Here is an 18,020-nt window from a genome sequence, read left to right as displayed (position 1 = left end):
GCAAGCAAACAGTGTTTTCATGCTCTCTTTCTCAGCTCCTGTCCTTTCATGACCCAGTTAAGTTTCCCATGTTTTCATGAAGCAAAGGACTACTTGCATTTTGCTGAGTGTGGAGACATGAAAAATCCTGTCTTGTAGAGCTCAAATTTAGCATTTTCCCATTATTTAATCTTGTGACCTAGAATCGTGCAGTCACTTGTACAACAAGGCCTAAGGCTGGATTCCCAGATGGAATCTGAGCATCTCTTGCTGATAGCATAGTTTGATGTCATTCCCTTTTCTTGCAGTGGGTTCTGGCTGAAATATGTTTACTGCAGACCCTTTGGACAAGAGCGTTGTGTCTGTATTTAGCCAAATGTTAGAAATAACATTTGTGGAAAAGCTGCAAAAATGAGTGAACTCTAGAGGAGCAACAGTTCAAGTCTTCTGTAATACATAGCTTGTCTGAGACTAGAAGATTTGTGGCAGCAGTAGAAATACATTGCTATACTGACTTATCAAAGGTGGGGAATTCAGTCATGTTCTTTGCAGCAGCTCAGGGAGGAGACTGAGCCTGCATGGCAAGCATGTAAGATTTTTACATAAAAGGGAACTAAGTTTTTATCATAAGTACTGCTTAGTAACTTACCAAAAAGCAAGCAAGTTGAACATTTTTGGTGACTTTATAAAATTAGGAGGTAAATGATTATGATCGTCAAACTGGTATTGAATACAAACCCTTTGTATTCATGCTGCTACCTTTTTGGGAAAGCACTGAGGTGATGGACTCCTCACTTTGACTCCTCTGTTAAATTATTTCTCAAATGTTCTGAATGCCATATAGAGATAAATGAAACTTTTACTTTGACATGTGTCCGTTAATTCATATCTAAATTCAGGCGTGCTGAGCTATGTATGAGACAGTGTGGGTTGAATGAAAGCCCAGTAAGAAAATGGAGGAGCTGAGACAGCCCAGTAAAGATTACTTGAAGGACCTTCCTTGAAGTGCAGAAATTAGAGGCTGTGTAGCAATACTTGGTTTTGATTCAACATTTTCATGACATTTTCATGACAAAGTTCGTGTTAGCACAGTGCTGATCTAAAGGCCGTAAGGCAAGGGAAGGATTGTGAATTGCATGTTGTCCACCAGAGGGTATAACATACAGTCGTGGAAAAGAGAGCAGAGACTTTTCTGGTAACAGCTGACAGGTTGAATGTCAGTATTTCCTGTGTATGAGAGTGAAAGTCTTACCTGGGGGAGGGAGAGGGGGGAACATGACACTGATAAACTGGGGCTCTGATGAAGAAATACAGAGTAATACTGCAGTTAACCCCTGGCCAAGGCTGTTTAAACTTGCTGGGCTTTCTAATTGAGCCACTTTCCAGTGAGGCTTGCTGAGATTATGGTGTTACAGAATACCTGTCCTCAAATCTTTTTGTTGTCCACTCAAGCTATTTTCTAGCTCCTGGAAATATGGTAGTGTTTGTGACTTATCTTCCCCCCCCCCCCTTTTTTTTTTTGCGATTAGCCACTTTGAGTTTGTTTATTCAGTAGTGTTGCCATAATTTATACTCTGATTTTTTGTTTAGTATTTCCTTGTAAGAATGAGTAGTTTCTTTCAATTGGATCTGTATTCTGTCAAAATAGAAGCAATTTTAGTCTAAAAAATACGTGTCTGACAGTTACTATGATAATTTGTGACCATGGCAACAGAGAGTTGACATTCTGAAGGACAGGTTCATTCTTTGGTTGTTCGGGGTTTTTTTCAGTCACAATCTAATTACTGTTGCAAGCATTTCAGGGAAAACTCTGACTACCTTATTTCTTGACCGTACAAGTTCATAAAGGGACAAGGGATTTTGACATTATCTCACATCAGATTTTCATAGAACAGGTGATGGGAGTATGGGCTAAATGAGCAGAATGAGGTGCATAAAAACTGGCTGAATGGCCAGGCCTGGAGGGTGGTAATCAGTCCCAGGGAGCCTAATTGGAGGTCGGCAGCTATCAGCATACCCCAGGGCTCAGCACTGCGTCCAGTCCTCTTTAACATCTTCACAGTGGTCTGGATGAGGGGACAAGAGTGTACTCTCTAAGTCTGCTGATAATGCAGGACTGGGAGGAGTGGCTGATAGGCCAGAAGGTTGCACAGGAAGCAGCAAGAGGTATGTAGAGTATCTGACCTTGCATATCAAAATAGATGGAAATCCTAATAGGAACCTAATTTGTTCTGCTTTTGAGAAAGAGGAGGTCTTTTATTTTCAGCATCCTAAATGGAGGTTTACAAACTGAAGGAAGGTTCAGGACATACCAGAAGGTTGGAAAGAGAAATAGAATTTAGACTAGAACTGGGGATTCTTTATTGTCAGACTTCGTAAAACCAACCAAACAAAAAACCCACCAGCAACAAGAATTGATATGTTTCTGTTCTGTTTTTTTCATCATACGATCAGTTAAATAGCAGTGCTTTCAGGCAGGTGCTATATTTCATCTACAAGTTGAGGATTGCCCTGACATATTTGAGATCCCAGCAGCATGTATTCCATTATAGGAATGCATTTTTAATAGTGATTTAAAGAGTTGTAAGAGATAGATATGTTACTGAGGGAAGTAGGAATGAGCCCTCATGACTGAGTCTCATAATTAGTGAATGGCTGTCTCTGCCAGCATAGAGCTTTAATGTAAAGGCTGTCTACTATCAATACTTAATGTCAGTTTTATAAGGAAATGTGCTGGATATAAGTATAGCCAAAGCCAAATCACAGTATTTTCCAAGCTTTCTCTTTTCCTAGGCCCTAATGGGGAATCTAGCAACTGAATGGAAATTACAGCATTGCTCCTATCACTTGCTAATTTGGGGCAATGAATATCTTGAATTAAATAGAATCTAAAATGCATTTAAAAGCCAATTTTTGTAAAAGCCAGCTGTTGTGACCATTCTGTATTTGCTGCAGGATTACAGTAACTGATAGTGGAGCCACTGTGATGCTCAGAGTCTGTTACCTCAGAAAAGGAAAACCAGAAGAGGCCAGCCCAAACTTATCTGGTTCAGCTAGTCCAGTCTCTTGTCTGATACTGCTCAATCTGTTTGATGACCAGTGGGCAGTCTGGAATTACACACACTGGAAAAGCCTCTTTCTGACTCTGTCACTTTTTTGCCCATGCTGTGAGGCATGGTGATGTTAAATGACTGGGTTACTAGGGTTGTTTTTTTTGAGGGGAAAAAGGAGTTGTTCAACTTCTTCCACTAATTTTTTGTAGTCATTAGAAGTTTGGTCACTTACTGCAGTATGACAACTTAAATGTAAAAAACCCTAAGTCATCCCAATCTTGTATTGAGCTTTGTTACCCAGACTCTTTCTAGGTATCTTTTTACATTATCTTTTATGAAGACCATTAAAAAAAATCTTGTACTATCTCTTCAATATCTTGCTCATTTGCTCTCATTTAGTTTCTCCTACTTCAAAGGACCTGCTGTTTTTCTTCCATTTCTTCCCAGAGTATGATAGAAAAGGTGTTATCGATGCGGATGTGCTTTCATTCCACAGGGTGGCAGCTAATCTTCATTTCCTTTCTCAGTTATTTTGACATTTCTGCTGGAAGCATCTTTCCTGGCCAAGTTCCCCTTTGACGCATTAAGGGTCATAAACATGTAAATACAGCCCTTCTGTTGGGGTTAAAGAGTGTTTGGAAAAGCTTATTATATTGTGTCTGTTTAAGCTGTATCAACTTGATGAAGACTGTAGCAGCTGACAAGGCAAAGCATCATGCAAGGGCTATATTTTGAATATTACATATTGCTGCCATTTTATGTGGGTATCTTGCAAGTGGTGCTCTAGGCATAACTGAACACAAGCAGAGGTGGCACCTTCTAGATAGAAGTTACTTTGCTAGAAGCTTAGTTATTGATGTGGGTGGGGGAGAGAGGTTCTGGAAGTTAATTATTAACTTTTTAGTCCTGGTTTATTTTGGCAGGTAAGTGTCTTGGATAATTTGAATTGAAATCTCCATGTGACACTAGAACAAGCATACAAGTTTATGAGTATGGGCTTTTGTTCTTTGCTATCAAGTTTACATAATTTCCTCCCACCCCCTGCCCTAGTTTCTTATTATTGATGCCTGTAAATATTTTTCATTAAAAGGCTGCTGGTTTTTTATCTTCTCAAATTGTTACAGTTTAACTCCATGTCTGTCTTACGTGTTTAGTCTTCTGCCATTCTACCCCTCCATTGTTGAATAAAGATATGAAAATTAATAGAGTCCTGCTGTTTCTGCCGTGTGAAAATCAAGGCAGGTTAGGAGAATCTGGTTTGTCCTGGCTTTGTTTCTTCACTTAGATGGTGCCTCTCAGTTAAGTTGCATCCACTCCTGAAGCTGTTAACTGAGGACTTGAATTCATATTGCATTTGTTAAGTAGATTTTTTGCTCCTGCAGGTACAGATCACAGTAAAATCAAATACTATTACTGGTATGCATCTCAGAGTCCTGCATAAATTTCAACTGCAGACAACTTCTTGGGAGGACAGAGGGTGGGATGAATTTATATGTACAGAGTTAGAGTGGTGAATATCCATTTCTGGGTGGAAGTGCAGAAGCATGCATGGTTAGTCAGTACTACATAGCTACTACACCCAGGCATGAAATACTGCACTGGTGAGGAAATAATTGCAGTTTGCAGGGCAGGTAGCAAGAGCTCAGCTTGCTTACTGAAAGCCTTGTGGTGCAGGGAGCAGACAGGGGGTGTGTGAAATTACGAGGAAAAAAAATGGGCTGTGAGAAGAATTGTCTGTGGTTATCATCAACAGTTGATCCTCCACAGGCCCTGCTAAAGTTGGTAGTCAGGGCTAGCAGTTGTAGTGACTGGGATAAGAGAACAATCTCACAAGGTTCTACTGGCATCAAGTAGAAACTTGGTGGTTTGGGTAGTACTGAGGTCTCGAGCTGATGAACTGTGGTCTCTAGATTTTAACAACAGCGCTGATAGACTGAGTCTTTGGTTTTGGTTGAATTGAAATCCTTTTTGACTTTAAAACTCAGCCTAGTCCCCACCCTCCTCCCACCACTACCCACCCCTTGCAAAGTGTAGTTTTCCTTTGGGACTCTTGTGTAGGTGGAGCCTTTCTCTTCCTCTCCCTCCTTGCTGTCAGTTTGTCCCACCAATGCTATGAATATCTTAACTCGTCAGCCTTCCATCTCCATGGATGTCCTCAGGAAGGAGGCCGATTTGCTGCTGCTTCTATATGAGCAGCTCAGGGTTGAGATTCCCAACCCCAGCAGTCAGAAGCTGAAATGTTTATGTAGTAAATAGAAGGTATTTGACTCTATTTCTGGGAACGTGCAAAAAATACTATGTGGTTATTTTGCTGTCTGAGCCTAATATTTCATATCCCCACTTTTCCCAGAGGACAAGTGTATAATCCTATATTTGTTGTACACTCAAATATGGTACAACAGCACTTGACCTATGCAGAATTATTACAGGAGTAGTTAATGAGCTGCACAGGTTTGGACTTTGAGTTTGCCTGTTTGTTAGAACACTGACAACTCTGGAATTTCAGCCTCTTCTCCTGGGCTAGCAGGCTCAAGTGTAAAGTACCACTAAATCTGTGAGTTGTAATCAGAGATGATTGGCAAGCAGTTTAGTCTGCCAGAACAGTGACAAGAGAGAATCCTTTTGGATCCCCGAGGTGATTTATCTGGTCAAGAGCATTTGTCCTGGTTTATGATGTTTACTTACTAGAGCTGTCATTATTTAATAATGTGGATAACCATGAGGGTTTGGAACCATTCTGCACATTCAGTAGGAGGTATGTGCACTTTCATCAGCCTAACTGCCCATGGAGTAAGAGTACAATTACCTGTCCTGACCTGGCATGCTTTTTTATACCATTTGTGGGGGGCTGATTTGTGTTCTTTCTAGCATACGGAAACCATTAGAATTGTTTCTAAATAGTATTTGTCGTTCGGCTACATAAGACAAGGATCAAAATGGAAACAAGGATACAGAGCAATTAATTGTCTTGAATATGCTGCATTTGTTCTTCTGCCTTGGATTTGACATGTGAAGCCAGGTCTTATGTTCCTTCTAATGGGCTATGCTACAGGCAGCAATCAGTAAAAAACTACATTTCATTTTAGAGCTTCTTCGCTGTACCCCTGATACTACCGCTTATAGCCAGTAGACGGTATATCCATGATGTTCTGATTTTAGCCTTAAAAATGTGTATTGTTACATTTCATATAACTGTGCCCAGCCATTTGGCTGCTTGTTATCTAATCTGTTTTGGTTTGCTTGTGTGTAATTTATGAAAAGGTTTTCTTGGCCAGTTTTAAGTGGGCAAAAACCATTTTGAGTGGGTACATGTAAAGAAAAGGATTGGAGAGTCTACAAGAGACGTTAAGGATTATTTAAGAATATATGTTTAAACCCTCCAGACGGCTCTTACATGCGTTTGTATAATAGCAAATTACTGGTGAAGGAAACCAAAATTTCCAGTTCCTTAGCACCAAAAAAATATCACTCTAAACTTCCAAGAAAGCTGGAACAGTAAAACCTCTGGTAATTATGGGCAGGTAGATGGAGCTTTTTAGTTAAAACTTCATTCTCTTATTAAGCAGTGTAAATTCTGTGGCACACAAATTAAATAACTGTGATTCTATGTATTAGAATTCTTTTCCTGATAGACAGTACAGGAGCAATGTGGTTCTGGTAGGAATGCAAACATGCTGTTGCTATGGAGCTTCTGCCACCATCATAGTAAAAGACACTGCAAATGCTACCATGCTCATCTTGCAGAAAAAAAAAAAATAAAAACCAGCAGTCATAGCCTTAATTGATTTTTACAGAATTCAGTAATAATATGTTCTAGCAGTGAAATAGGAGAAACAGTCCCACCAAAGACGTTTGGATTCTTTCCAGAGTGAGCTAACTCATGTGCCAGGATTTATGGTAGATTTCCATGCAACAAGAAAGCAAAAGCAAGAAGCGGGGAAAGAAGACCTTATCAATAAGCTTGCAGGTACAACAAAACAAGTGGCCAAGGAGAACATACATTGGTTGAATGAAGTCACCATACACAGATGTACTCATCTGTGGTAGAAGAAAACACCCATCCTGAAGAAGTGGCTATAAGGAAGATGTTAATTAGAACTATGAAACCTGAAAAAATCTGGCTTGTTTAAGACTACTCACTACAGAAGGAGGAAGAAGTAATTTGAGTACATTGTTTAGTTTAGATTATTCATTTAATTCTAACTTGACACTGTCATTCCTATTGTGCATGCATCTCACCCATGCGTCGCAGATGGATTTGTGGGCATACAAGATGGTATTTTACTAACATTTTGCATACATAAAGCTTTAATGGTTCTCTTATAAAATACACTGGTTTGAATTTAGTGACTTTTGCCTGAACCCTTTTTTTTTTTTTGCAGAAGTGTTCAGTAATGAATGTAGACTCCTTGAAAGCAGAATGACTGACTCCCCACATGTGAGATTATGCAAATATAAATCAAATGCAGTGATTATTTCTTGCTGCCATAATATGTATCGAATATTGATCCAATGATTTCTTCTCAGTACATCTTGTTTTCTAGAGTTCTTTGAAGGTGATTAAAGACATTTCTTGGTAGATATTTACATAGTCCTTTGAGGTTGCGCTTTTTTCTTTTTTTTTTTTAATTCACTTTTTTGTTGTGACTTTCCTTTTAACCCTCTGATAGCCTGTACCCCTGAAATCGAAAGGAATTTAACTGTTAATATTGTAGGTATCTTTGGTTTTCATATCTATGTTCAATAGCTTTTACAATGCATCTTAACCTGCATCATTAGTGGATTTAATATATGATTCACTAATGATTCTGTATCAAGTTTTAAAGTATTCTACTCAGTTCCTTTTCGACACTACTTCTGTTATCTTTGTAGGTCTTTCTCAAAATAATTGTTTCCTTGGAAAATTAAAAATCTGGATATATAATTAAATGTAGTAAAAGGTCTGGTAAAAGTTCTTAATAAAATTGCTCTCTTCCTTTCCTTCTGAAATTGCCTGTGAGGAAGCTTAAGGGATCTAATTTCCAGTCATATATAATATACATACAATGAACCTAATCCCAGCATTCCCAGAAATAGGGTTTTTTTTTTCATGTAGTGGGTGCTTACTTTGTGACTAAAAAGGCGATACTATGTCTTCCTTGGCGTCTTTGAATGTGCTGCTGGCCTCTCACACAGTAAATTCTGCAAATTTGTTCTTACTGGCCTTACTGAATCCAGAGAGCTTTGACTTTCCCACTCCAGATAGTTTCATTATGTGTTTAAAATATATTTCCAAAGAAATAGCCGATGTGGGAAGAATGTTTGTGAGGTCTTTGACTGCTACTTACCAGGGGATCCCATGATTTCATTTGTCTTTGTTCCTGTTGTATTTTACTGTGAATCCAAGGACAGTTTGTAGCGGAATCACTTACAGGACACAGATTGGTACCTTCCTGTCTGTAGGCTTGTGGGGACAGTTGCTGGATTTTGAAAGGTATGACGAGGTATTAGTTTTCTTGAGATGGGTCTTTTCCATCAAATACTGTGTAATTTGAGGTGAGGCTAGTCTCTAAACTCTGCAGTGGTGTGAAAACCAAAATTAGTCTGTGGTTTTATACTTGTTTTGACACTTCCAGTTTGATCACGTTTGTTTTGCCAGTTGCTAGCCCTGTTCTAAACATGGCTCCTTCCTTGATCTCTTTCATGAAACTGTGACAAGCAAGGAAAAAAATTTCATCAGATTAACATTACAGAGATCTTAAGTGTGTGCTCTTTCAGCTTGAGTGTTGCTCACTATGCACCTTAAAATTTGGCAGTATTTTTTTCCTAACTGCAGAAAAAAAGGAATTAAACCTAGGAGATATATTTCATGCTGCTCGTGAAAATGCAGCTTTCTCTTTCTAGTGAGCTGCCTAATCCATTGTGCTGTGAAATTTCTATTCTTCCCTTTCTTACTGTGCACAAAGCAAACATTTTTAGTTGAGTTTGACAGGCTCATAAAAGGAAGCCATTTGGAAATGAGGAGGGCTAAAGTTTCGTAGAATTTCCAAGCGGCTCTGCACTGAATCATCAGTCCCAAGAGTACAGAGACGTTCCATAGAAATGTCACATAGTCCTTCTGCATATTGATGAGGAAGCGACAATGAGCTTTCAGTCAGGTTGATTTTAGAAGTCTCGCTCAGCTTGCAATAAAAACTTAGCATTTAGTAATAGAACAGTTTAAGCAAACCCAAGATCCAAGGTAAGCATACAGTCCACACTTGAGCTACTTTAGTCATGAGGTGGAGACAAACAAACTACATATTTGTAGTGTGTTTTAGTTTTATTACAGTTGCACTTCTTTCCTCAGGTTTTACAAGCTAAACTTAGTAAAACCTGTAAAGTCTACCACTATTCTAACAATTGTAAGACTTTTCCTGTCAGGGGATGGTGATTTTTAACTTGCTGTATATTTAAGCATTGGTTTATCTTTTACTATTCTAAAGTCATTTTTCCCTTCAAATTTTATTTGAAGCAGAACTTGTGCTTTATTTTGGAATTTTGACACTGATCAGCCTTGAGAAGTGAAAGGCAAATAGTACACATTCAGGAGCAATAACCTGCTGAGAGGCAGGGCAGGAGATTAGCTAGCTAAAATATCTGTAACATATATTTTAGAACTTAGCAGTAGGCAGTTACAGCCACATCATTTTGTATTGGAGACAGATGTTGCCTCTGTTCTTCTCTGAAGGTTACTCAAAGCAGTTAACAGATTAATTTAAGTCATGTGCTATCCAAGAGTAACGTGTTGCTATCTGAAGAGACAAGAAAGCTTACCTGAAAGCTTGTATGTTAATCCCTTTTGAATTAATTTCATTCAACCATACTGAATGTAAAGTGAAGCACATCTGATTAGCAATAAACAGCTTTTGAGAATACTTAATAAGTTAATTTTTTATAAAGCAAAATATTTGGAGAGTTAGGATATACTGGAATCACAAGTACTGATTGCATCTGAAAAATGAGTGGTAGCATTTAAGACTGCTGCAGGTTCAAATCTAACTTAAAGCAGTTGTTCTTGAAAGCAGTTGCCCGGTTTGTTGGATGTGAGAAGTGCACCAGAGCTAATTGTCCAAATGTTTACACTGCCAAGTACAACTATGCAAAGACAGGTATGCTTTAAAAATGTGCAAGAAAAACTGGAAAATAAATGTTCGTTAAATGGCACATATGATTAAATGTATGAACGTCTATAAATACATGAAACCATTGCAAAAGGTATCTTTCAGTCTTCCTGGAGGACACGAAAATGTTTCTGTTGCCCATGAATTTGTGGCATTATTTTTGTTAATTTTATTCTTGTACTCCATTCTTCTCTTGTATATAGATGAGCCGAATCTTGACTAGCAAAACTTTGTCAGACTAAAAATAACAGCAGTATAGAAAGAATTGAAAGGGCGAGGCAGGGCCTGACTGCTTCCCTGTAATAGGGGAGGAGAAATGTGCTGCATTTCCACAGTTTTAGTTGCTGAGTTTCAGTGCACTTCTGTATCCTGTAAACCCTGTAGGTTAAATATTTTTCTCACCAAGAAAGCTGACATAGAACCTGCTGATTTAGTAGTAGTAGTATTTATTTTATATACGATTATAGTTCATTCTGTGAAGGGTTGTATTGGGGTAAACTTTTCAATCTAATGAAAGAAGGAAAATACTAGTACATGTATTGTGAAATACATCATATCCTAGCCTTATTTATGAAGGAAATTTGAGGGCCTACTCCAAATCTGACAAGCTTAATTGGATTACTGATATTATCCCTAACAAAACTGCTACAAGAAACCTGAGCTATCCTGTTCTGGACTTTTTTTTTTTTTTAAAGGGCTGCACTATTCCCTGCAATAGCAGAAGTTTCTATTCCTGAGAAATAATTCCATATGCAAAAGTTCTTCCATCCTTCCCCATCTCCAGTGCATTAAACTGATTGAGTTACCCTTCAGGAAAGCCACAAAAGCAGAAGCAAAGATACTGTGCTTCACAGACTGGAAAAATGTCATTTTTCTCACATTCTTCTCACGTGGAGTTGTGTATTAGGGAAAACATTACAAGCAAATTAGTAGCACTCTTGCTGCTTTGGGGAGATTCTGAATCTTAGGTTCTTTCTTCACAGTAGGTCCCAAACATTCTTTTTTAAACCATACAAAATACTGAAAAGATACGTTTGATTCTTCAGGAAAGGAGGATGAACATGAGACTAAGAAACACTTGCCAAAATAACATCTAATTGGTTAAAGTGAGGGGAAAAAGAAAAAGAGAATAGCATTGAGAGTTAGATTTTAGCTGCTAGCTGAGTGGCTGAGGAATCATTGATTGTCCTGTTCCTTTTCAGATGTTGCTCCCTGTGGTGTAGCAAATGCCACCTTCACTTACAACACTGCAAATGCAGAGAGAAACAGGCTGGAGGGATGCTTTGGGGTTGGGATGGCAATCTGTCTGCAGTGATACAGAGAAAATCTTGAATAGCTTTGGTAGAATTGCTCCATTACACCAAAACATTTCTAAGCAGAAGAAAATTATTGACCACTGTTTCTGGGTAGCAATAAAAGTTTGTAGAGATTTTTGATAAAAGTCTGTAGAGAAGCAAAAATGAAAGCTTTGAAGGAGATGAAACAGGAAGAGGCAAGTTGAAGCATGAAGATTGTTTATAAAAGATGTGAAGGCCAGAAGGAATGTCACTGATAACATTATCTGACCTACTAAATACAGGTGAACAGAGCACCTGAATAGCATTTGAACTAGTGCATACTTTTTTGAGAAGCACTACATTTTGTTTTCTTAAAGCAAAGAAAAACGAATGTAGAAACGAGGGGGTTTGGCAATACCTAACTTATGTACAAGTACCGGAACTGCTTGTGAACAGCAAGCCAAACAGAATGCTACGTGTAGTGTAGTTGGAATAAGAGTTTCTTGTTAGCATGTCAGATATTAAGATATTGGCTTGAAATTTCTGTCATAATGGAACAGGATGGTTTTTTTGTTTCTTCCGAAGGCCCGTATATAAAAGTGATTGATTAAATTACCCTTTGGTCTGAAATACACAGTTTCCATTTCCTGTTGTTCCTGTGGCAAACTTTAAACCCTTCCCAAAAAAGCTCAGGACACAACTGCTGAAGCACCTCAGATACGTGGTCCAGTCAACCTAGGTTTATCTCTCTGATGGTACTGAGGGAGTCAGCGGTAGATGACTGCAAAAAGTGTTAACTGTCTTTACCTAGTTAATGGTGTTTCTATTCACTAGTTTTCAAGATTTATTTGGATTGTTACGAAGAAACAGTGATGGTTGGAGAGGGAAGAATCTCTCTTCAGAATAAATCCAGGTTGAAACATGTTGCTAACCACATGTAGTACTCAATGTTTTCTGCATCTGCTGAATGTCTGTCTCTGGTATTTCATGACAGTTACATGTGTTAGGTACTGTGCAGAAATACTCCCTTTTGTTTTAAGGTGTTCTTACTCATACATTCTGAGATATTATATATTTACCCCCTTTTTAATACATATATATAGTTGTGTTGCATTTAATTGTTCTTTTTCTAGAAACAAGACTTGAACTTTTTGAGAACTTTTTTGTACTTTATTGAGCTTTGCCTTTGGAAAAAATGACAGATCAGGTCTCCTTAACCCATCTAATTCTTGGCTGAGGGCTTCCAATAGTGGATGCTGATAATACACAACAAAGCAAGCACAGAGTGATTTTTTTTTTTTTTCTCTTGTCCGCACTGTCCAATATATTATCAAGTAATTCCTAAGCCAGAGGCCGCTTTTTCACATTATATTTAGTAGCCACCAATAGATCCTTCATTAGTTAGTCCATTTTGTAATTGTTCATCTTTATGGCCTCTACAGCATCATCCAGCATTAAGCTCCATTGTGCATTACTACCGAAAAGTACTTTTGCTTATTTGTTCTAGACTTGCTGCCTCATTGCTTCATTGTGCACATCCTTTCATTCTAAACTCACATCAAATTATCTTTGCTAGCCTCACCCTTTTTTTAAGGCTCCTTTTGAAGTCTAAGTGGCCTGAAGTGAGTAAAGAAAGATAGAAGAGGTTGTATAATGAATATGTATTATTTTTGTTATTTTTATTTTGTTATTTTTATTGTTATTTAACTCTAAGCACTTTCTTAGAGTTAAAAAAAAAAATATTCTTACTGAAGCTGAACATAAAGCGGGTATTTTCATGGAGGTGTTATTCCAGGATTTTAGATTCACAGCACCTGATGATTTTTATTGATGTGAGGAGAAAGGGGAAGGAATGTGTGGGTTGGTGTTTTTACAGTGGAAGAAGAGGAACACAGAGAGAAGGTCTAGCTCTGCTATGGGTGGGAAGTAGGTGCTTGCCTACTTTCTCTTCTTCCTGGAAGTCTACATTTGGCTGACTCTTATCTCTGACAGCATTTGGATCTCTAGATGCCTAAGGAGCCTGATGTTGGGCCTGAGACTGAGGAGTGCTTAATCACAGATGGGGTTCTCAGACATGGTGGTGAGTTAGCAATAAAACACAACACATAACTTGTAAATCCAGCTAGACGGGAGAATTATTTCCCCCAAGAATACTGGTGTCCTTGTACACCAGTACAGTCTTTCACTAGTCTGTGGCATTTCTTCACCCTCCTAACTATTTGTCTAACGTGTCTTGAGTTGCCACGAAGTCAGTTCAAAACATTACTTTCACTTTTCCCCTACCTGCATTTACCAGTCAGAGAAAGCAGTGCTACTTAGCTTTGCCCAGGAATCCAAAACTGTTGCATTGAGTATAAGCAGCTTTTGCAGCACCTGAGATTACAGTTTGCAACCAGGCAGTTTCTTCTCATAAACTGTCCATGTTTGAGATGTAACAGAGCAACACAGCATCATTTCTTGGCTCAAACCCAAGGACTGTATGATTATTCTATCATAATATCCCTGCCATCTTTCCTGCTATACTGCTCCCTCAACAGCCCACATCTGTGGGAGGGATTGTATCTCAGTAATGCAAACTAGAGGTGGAGAAGGGAAATCATCTGAAGGATACCAGCTAACGTAAGGAATTGGCCCTTCCTGGCATACAGAAAAATATAGAAGACTCCAGACAAAATTCCCCTGGGTACAGAACACAGAACATCAGCTCAAGCAGCATCCCTGGCATTTAATAAGATCCAGCTCCTCAGACAGTAGTGAGATCCTTTGCTGACATCATCAGGTAGTTGTCATGGTTACAAAAGGACCAGCTGCTAAATACAAACTATCAGAAAGATAAAAAGATAAAAAAAATAAAATTACATGTCCAAGCAGGAAAGACACAGTGTATTTGAGATGATTTGGAGATCAGAGAGAAATAAAAGGAATGGGGTCAGCAACTAGGGAATTAAGCAGGAAATAAAAGCAAGAGGAAAGCAATTAAAAAAGTAGATATCCAGAGGTGGGTGATCCAAGAGCAGACCCCCTGGGAACTTGACATGCTTATGTTTATAATTAATGAAAAGCTTTCAAAGAGAAATCTCAAAACAATATTCCCTAGCAAAAGTCCCTTTTGGCTTATTCTCTTTGAGCTTTGCACATTATATACTAGGACAGAATGAACTGTGGAAGAGAAAGGTATGTTCTGATACTGAAGGATGAACTGAATTTTTGTCCCAGGATAATCCAGCTGGCAGCATAGGTGAAAAAGCTGAGTGTAAGACATGGAAAAGGAGATTTGCATACAGCGCTCCCAGCTGTGCACCATCTCCTGTTGACATTTTGGCCAAGATCCATTTGAAATCAGTGTTTTCCAAGATGTAGTCTCTATGTGCTGTACAGTTTTGAGGAGGTAAAGATTTAGATGGCCTTTTCTTTGTTAAGTTGATGAAAGCTAATTCAACCTTTTGTTCTGATTAATGCAAAGAGTATCTGAGATAATAAAGGGAGCCTTATAGCCTGACATGAATTAATATCATAGTGATTCCCTGTGCCAAGTGGGTTGGAATCTTCAGTCAATTCCTGCAGCAGGATGGAAAATCAAGTTTCCATGGATACTGAATCAGAAGCAGCACTGATACAGGAAATGCAAGCTTAGTTTCACTACAGCTTGCTTCCTAAGGAGGGGTCTTCCCTCTCCCCCACCCTCTATTTTTAAAGGAAAGGAAGCAAATGGACATTAGAGGAATGTGGTATTCCATACCACAGCACGTCATGGCCAGCATATAAACCATACTGTAGAAGGGGATAAAGTTCCTGTGGTGCACATAAAGAATTTGCTGGGGAAGACAGTCTGGGTTATTTCTGCTTCAGGTAAAGGCACCCACTCATAGGATTGCTTTTGCTCAGGGACCCAGATATACTTTGTGGGTAATGTGGGAAGATAGGAAGTCTGATGTGTACAGGTAGTGGTTTGCTTTATATACCGGGCATGATGTGCTGTGGTATGGAATACCTCTTTGGTCAGTTTGGGTCAGGTGTCCTGTCTCTGCTTTCTCCCAGCTTCCCCTCCTCCCTGGCAGAGCATGAGGCTCACAAAGTCCTTGGTCAGAGTAAACATCACTGAGCAGCAACTGAAAACATCGGTGTTATCAGCACTGTTCCCAGGCTGAAAGTCAAAACCACAGCACTGCACCAGCTAGTAAGAAGGAGAAAAATGACTGCTACTGCTCAACCCAGGACATAGAGAAAAGTAGTATAATAAATAAAAGCCTACCAACGCATTTCTGTTAGAAGAAAAAAGTTTCAGTGAGCTGAATGAACTCTGTGGCTGGAAAGTGACTTAGGAAGATACATTTAAATACACCAGTGCAGAAGACATCCTAATCATGGTATGGCTCCCTCATTAGCTGAAGCTTGTACATTACTGAGACAATGCAGAAAAGGCATAAAAGCCAAACAAATATGTTTGCTGTGAATTTGCAAAGAAGCAGGTTGAAGTTGTTCCTCAAAGAACGATGTAGTGCTTTCTGGACTATTAGAAGGTAGGAAAGATGATAGAAAACGTCTATTATGACTAGGTATTTTTAAGCAAACTGTCACAGATAACTTGCATGCAAGAATCTTAAAACAGCTGGCTAACATATTTGCTGTTATGATGCATTCTAGAGCAAAATAGAGAAAAAGTGAACACGTAGGAAAACAATGAGTCTTTCAATAAATGTTATTAACTGGGGAATTTTAATCTGTCAAATTGGCTGATGTCACTGCCACAGCCATATTCATGTAGCTATATTATTAAAAATGTCTTATGCGCAGAAAAGAAATGCTGCTGAAAAAGATTATCTATGAACCAGAAAACAGAAAATAACACTACTATTGCAATAGCAAATAAAAAAAAAAAAACAGTATTGTAGATTTATTTTTTTCACTGCTCTGCAGACTTGAAGCTGAGACTGGCGTTTTTCCAGTGGCTTGAGATGGATGGTTTATTCATGGAGCTTAATATCCCATTCTCTCCTATCTTTCCCTCACCCCACAGCATTATTTGTGACCTTGGAATAGCATTCCTCTCACTAAAATGTGTTGGGAGCCAACGAGTACATTTGATGGTGATGGACTTTCACAAGTGTTTATCTGTTAGGTAATCACAACCAAACTTACTAAACGCAAATAAAATTGTGACTGGGCCAGTGGTAAATTCTTACATTCCCATACTTTCACTAGAAGCACTAAGTGAAGTGTTAAAAATGTATTTAAATTCTGCCATTTTGGAAAGATTTTTATTTTTTTAATACCAATCTATTTCAGCAGATTCTTTGGACATTCAAATATGCTTCCTAGAAAACAAAACATATTACTCTAATAGCTAGAGGCTTCACTAACTACAAAAGCTTTCTTTCACAACTTCCAGTCTGACCACACCATCCCTAAAGCAAACAAAAGGCTGGCTGGCTGAACTAAACACATCTTGATTTTCAGTTGTAAAACTCTAACTTTTTCATGTAGTTCCTACAGACTTAATGTTGTATTCAGAAATAACCAACCAACAACAAAACCTAAAAACAAACAAAAACACCACAGAACCTGAGTTTGGGAAACTAGTAGATAGAGGTCTCTCACTGCATGAATGACAACAGCAACTTTCTAGCTCAGTGTATGGGTTGTAAGTCATCCACTGGCCCTCCGGTACTTCACTGAATCCAGGAACATGTCCTGGCTTAACAGTGGAGGGGACATGTTGCAAGCAAGTCTAGAATATCAGGCCTAACCTATGCGGGGTGCGTGAGTGACATTTCTGGGAATCAGGCATTAACTGAAATAAAGTTCTTTCAGATCTTGACGGGAAAAAATAGGAGGGAAAAAAAGAAAGGAGGATACAATGGCTTCTGCAATGTCAGTAAGATGCTGAAGAGCCAAAGCAAACTGGCTTTTGTAGAAAAAGACAACTTCTGCTACTCTGCCCTTTCTAACAGGGCTCCAAACTGTGACAGGCTAGTGGAAATCAAAATGCAATCATCATGTATGGAACTTCTCAAACCCTGAAGAAGATATTTGAATTTACCAAAAAAAAAGGGAAAGCACCAAATCAGATTTTCAAAACAGAGCCTTGGCCTAGTTTACATTTGTAAACCAGTATGATTTCCCTTCATAAATACCAAAGAACAGATGTATTACTTAATGGCAGCTAATATACAGGTTTCAGGTAAGTGGGAGCTTTCTATGTTTTTCCTGCAGGTGTTGTATGGCTACGACCTATACTCGATTTTAGGGTGGAAATGCATCCGTGTGGGAGGCACTGTACAGTGTTACTGACATGGCACGACCCTAAATACAGCAACTCGGTTAAAACAGTAGGACAGAGGTTTGAATCTGCTCTAAAAGTGGGCAGAGGGGGCCCAGCCACTGCTCTCAAGTTACATAAATCACAAAGGTACTGCGATTCGTATAACCAGATTCCCGCTGCGAACGGGGCCTGCCTGTCACCCGAGATGCGTACCCGACCGCGTGGCCTGGGGGCTGTGGGCAGCGCTGCGTGCCTCTGCTCCCGTGTGCGGCCGCCTGGGAGCTGGGCTGGCCGGGAGATCGCACCG

The 18,020-nt window shown here is 39.0% G+C and overlaps 1 protein-coding gene across 1 annotated transcript in view; it reads left to right on the top strand.

The window, feature by feature from the left end:
• The window catches only part of REEP2 (receptor accessory protein 2), a 35,292-nt gene extending 18,750 nt beyond the window's left edge, over nt 1–16,542 (top strand). Inside the window, exon 9 of the mRNA XM_057412411.1 lies at nt 16,469–16,542. Within this exon, the coding sequence (XP_057268394.1) occupies nt 16,469–16,480 (12 nt within the window). The 3' untranslated portion in view covers nt 16,481–16,542. The remainder of the gene's footprint in view (nt 1–16,468) is intronic.
• The last annotated feature ends 1,478 nt before the right edge of the window (nt 16,543–18,020 follow it).

The sequence above is a fragment of the Pezoporus wallicus genome, unplaced genomic scaffold (assembly GCF_028554395.1).
Source record: "Pezoporus wallicus isolate ANWC-B61680 ecotype Strahan unplaced genomic scaffold, APGP_CSIRO_Pwel_v1 contig_7842, whole genome shotgun sequence".
Lineage (NCBI taxonomy): Eukaryota > Metazoa > Chordata > Aves > Psittaciformes > Psittacidae > Pezoporus > Pezoporus wallicus.
This window is presented reverse-complemented; position numbering and strand designations above follow the sequence as displayed.